Consider the following 4,311-nt stretch of genomic DNA (forward strand, 5'->3'; position numbering starts at 1 on the left):
TCTCGGACGGCGAGGCGTTGGTGCGGAGCAGGGACCTGAGGAACATGGGAAGCATTGCGTACCACTCTCGGTCGTAGAAGCTCTCGGGGAGGCCAACTACAGGGTTTCGAGTAGACATTTTCCTTGTCTCCGAAGGGTCTCTGATACGCTGCGCTCGCACCTGCCCCTGCCTCTTGAACGAGGGCAATTTCGCATGCATGGACTCCAGGATCTGCAGCTCCTGTTCGATATTGCGTCGCCACGGAACAGACATCACCTTGAACACCTTGGGTTGCGCCGGATCCTCCTCGTCCTCGCTGCCGCTGTCCTTGGAGCTCATGCCTCCTGCGCCAAACATCTCTATCATGCGCTGGAGGAACCGCCAACTGTCTGCATCTGCATCGTCCTTGCGATACTCGAGGATTTCGCTTGCGGCGGCCAGTCTGGTTTGATATTTCTATTGCAACTGTTAGCGGTTGTACCTGCAAGCTGTAAAGTGCACTCTCATACATAGGTGCGCGCGTCTGTGTGCCTCCGCATCCTCATCAGGTTGTCCTCCCTGGTGGCAAGACGGGCTAGGATTTCTTCCATCGTCTCTTCCTTCCCGGTCTTCGGATTATGGTGAGGACGACGTTGCCGCCATTTCTTCTGCATCGTTGAAAGGCGCGACCATATAATGTCTTCCCAGTACGCTTCGCTCCGGATATCTTCTGTGTACTTGCCGTTCTCCTGGAAGTATTTTCGCGCATTTTCTACCATCAACTGGAGCCAACGCTTGTTCCACAATGTGTTCATCGTAGATAGATCTGGGATCATGTTCTCCAGCATGGGTCCACCATCCTCACCGCTGCTCTCCTCAAACTGACGCCTCTGCTCTGCCGATATGTTCGTGACACCGAAGAGGTCAAAATCTGTCTTGATGCCGAGTCTATCACGGACCACCAGAAGGACATATTTCTGCTCCGATGAGATATTGTATCCAGAGGTTAGACGTGTAACTAAAACGAACTCACCGCATGGCGAGCCCTGCCCTCGCGAGACACCAACTGTTTCTCTTGTCGCAATTTCTCTTTTGCTGGGGTCATAGGCCATGACTTCGTCTCGCTCTCGGTGTCAGCATCAATCGCATCGTCGTCGTCCATGAGTTGGGCTTGGTGGGCAGAATCCATCAATGATGATGCTTGAGGCAGTGAGGGGCCCCAATCGACTTGCTTGCCCTTCTCTTGCGATTTTGGCGTAGGCTAATGTATGTTGTCACATTTGATAGCGCGATGGACGAACTGGATTAGACATACTGGAACAAAAGCTACAGGCACACGCAACAGTCGGGTTTGCTCAGTGATTCAACTTGGTCTTAACAGCAGCTGTGTGCGCATAGCACGAACATCGTCCGGGGTGATCTCCCTCTGTGGGGTCCTCGGCGGAGTCGTTGGCGCAGAAGGCTCCAACCCTGTGGCAGGCGACGTGGGCTGCACGTTGCCAGGTGATGCACTAGGATCTTGCATCATGCTGGGCGGTGCACCCGTGGCGACTGGAGCTTGCATTGTGGGGACTGGAGCTTGCACAGACGCACTAGTCCTAGGGTCTTGGATTGTGCTGACGGCACGTCCGTGGGGACTGGAACTCGCGCAGATGCTGCGGGAGTTGTGGTCGCCGAGGATTGATGTGTCGCCTTCCCTGGGGCAGTCTCCCCTTCACCAGCTGATTTGTTTGGGGGCACTGGAGGGTTCGAGGATGGCTCCGCCAGCGCCAAGGTCCCAGAAGGTGGAGAGGTGATTGAAGAATCTCTTGGTAGTGCTTTAGCCCTTGATCTGATCAACGATAAATCCGGACTTGATAGGTTTTTCATCATATCAGCGACGAGTCCCTGAACCGGGCGATTAGTACCATGGCACCACCCCCAGAAGTAGGTGCACGTCGTACCACAACCCTCTCAAGCACTCCGGCAATGGGCAGGTCGCTCAACGTCTTTGGCGTCTTTGGCGAAGGCTTTCGCACGCCATCCGTTATTTCGAGGACAGGAGCCGACTCGTCGTCGATCGCCGGCGGGGGGGGGGGATGGGCTTCTACCAACCAACACCTCTTTCGTCTCTTGCGCTACATCATAGACTTGTTCCATCATATCCAGGACCTCCTGGCGCTCCACGTATAGCTGTTCCGTGCGATCTCTGTTGGACAATTCATGTTTCAGTTCCGTCACCGCCTCTTTTGCATGATCTCGAGACTGCATCACGTCCAGTGAATGAGATACCATCTATTTTACTTAGCAAGTTATTAAGACGGACCTTCCTGGTGTTTATGACCACTATCTTGGCGTCATTCAGCTTTTGCAAATACGTATCACGCTCCCTCGTTTTCTCCTCAGCGATAGCGGTGAGATCCTGCACCTTCTTCGGGCATGGTTTAAATCCATGCGACAGACGTAGCACTTTCAACGGACGCACCGCGGTCAATTCACCATTTTCACGGGCAAGTTCCTGCACCCTACGAGCATCATTCAAAAGCTGTTCTGTGTTCTCGACCATGGATCGCAGCTGAGCATTGATTTCCGCTAACGAAATCATGTCGGTACCGCTTTCTTGCAGCATATGAACGTCCTCAGGCTTGATTGGCGCGATTCCTAGAGTCGGGAGAAGCTCAGACTATCCACCCGGTTAGTTGAATGTCTCCAAGGGTACGAAACACATACCATGTCCATCCTGCAGCTGTTTCCAAGTAATCTTTCCACATCTTCTGCATCGCGCTGAGTGACAACGCTTGCCGCACGCGATGTGGCTAAGTTGTCTTGCAGACCCTGGACCTCGGTTTGGTGATCAATGACCACTTCCATCATCGCTCTCTCATGTGCGGCATTCATTGCCTCGACATCCGCAGCATAGCTTTCCCTCAACGTCTGGATCTCCATCTCCAGCTGCTTGCACCTTCGCTCTGCCACCTGCGCGCGCTGCCTCAAGTCTTCAAGGGACTCCTTGTGCTCATGTTCCACCTGCTCCAGCCGCAACCGATATTCGATCTCCATGTTGGAGAGCTCCTGCTTATGTAGCTCGGCAAGCGCAGAAACGCGGTTCTGTTCTTCTTCCTTGATTTGTGATTGGAGTTGAGCTGACAACGCGTTGTACTCCGCTGCTCAGCCAACTTCAACTTGACGCTAACAATGGGGAATGCTGCAGAACGTACCAGAGAGCTTCGCAAGACTGGCTGCTTGCTCGTCACACCGCACCTGCGCGGTTGCCCGCGCTTGCCTTTCTTCTGCCAGCTCTCGACTCTGTCGACTATTTATCTCTGAAGACGTTATCAGATCCTGGCGGGCTTGTGATGTACATCAGAAACCTACCCCTGAGCGCATGATACTTGTTCTCCGTCGCTTCTTTCCCATGGCGAAGCTCTGCAATAACGCGCTCCCGGTCCGCTAGGACTAATTCTAGCAGCACCGTATTGTCCGAGTACTCCGTCTGCAGTTCGGCGTCCGACATCTCGCAACGGTCGACAACTTGTTGCGTTTTGATTAGTACCGTATCGTTCAAGTATTCCGTCTGCAGCTCAGTGTTGGACATCTCGCGATGGACAACTTTTTGCGTTTCAATCAGACGGCTCTCCATTGCAGACAACTGCTCTTTCACAGCCTGGAGTTCTTGGTCGGACGCCAACAGCTGACCAACCACAGACTCGTGGTTTTTCTTTGTTACGGCGACTTCCTCGATGGCCGCGTTCCGTTGCTTCTCAGCCTCTGATAATTGCTCGTGCAGCCGTACACAGTCCTGCAACAGGGGATCAAGAACAATCCTTGTGGCTTGAAAGTCTTGGCTTACCCGGTTCAGTGACTCGGCAGCCCTGCGCAATTTTTTCATCTCCACCGAGGCATCCGCTAGCCGGCTCTCCAAGGTTGCAATGTCCTGTACAGTGCATCGGCAACTAACTTGGTCGAGGGAAGCAAGGAACGTGCTCACCTTTCGCGCTTTGGCCAAGTGACCGTGCTCTTCAGATGTTTCCACCTTGCTCTCCTGGGCACTGCGAGCCTGCTCATCACGATCTTCCTGAAGACGTGTGTACTCGTCATGTAGTTGAGAGAGGTCATGCTGCAGGGCGTTGAAGTGCTTGTATCACCATTCTACAATGTCGACTTACCTGTAGCTGGGCGCAGGTTGTTTGTAAATCGACACCTCGTTGTGTTTCCTGTTCGTACTTTGCGCTGACCTCCTGCAACGCCACTGTTGCTGTCTCATGTGCTTCTGCATGACGCTCCGCAGCAGATACCGCGTCTGCCACCACCTGGATATATATCAGTTGTGTTCGTACTTGGGCTGGTTTCCACCCAAAGTTCACCTTCCACAT

At 53.4% G+C, this 4,311-nt stretch overlaps 1 protein-coding gene across 1 annotated transcript; it reads right to left on the minus strand.

The window, feature by feature from the left end:
• Positions 1-483: 483 nt before the first annotated feature.
• Positions 484-4,311, minus strand: PUNSTDRAFT_46300 (uncharacterized protein; the record flags this gene model as incomplete). The annotated part of the gene is made up of 14 exons (XM_007386417.1): positions 484-936; positions 993-1,220; positions 1,365-1,448; positions 1,553-1,790; positions 2,058-2,203; positions 2,265-2,360; positions 2,424-2,621; positions 2,669-3,102; positions 3,157-3,288; positions 3,314-3,737; positions 3,789-3,872; positions 3,927-4,013; positions 4,105-4,248; positions 4,276-4,311. The coding sequence occupies 14 exons, from the start codon at positions 4,309-4,311 to the stop codon at positions 484-486; spliced, it is 2,784 nt and encodes a 927-aa protein (XP_007386479.1).

This window comes from Punctularia strigosozonata (assembly GCF_000264995.1).
Source record: "Punctularia strigosozonata HHB-11173 SS5 unplaced genomic scaffold PUNSTscaffold_11, whole genome shotgun sequence".
NCBI lineage: Eukaryota > Fungi > Basidiomycota > Agaricomycetes > Corticiales > Punctulariaceae > Punctularia > Punctularia strigosozonata.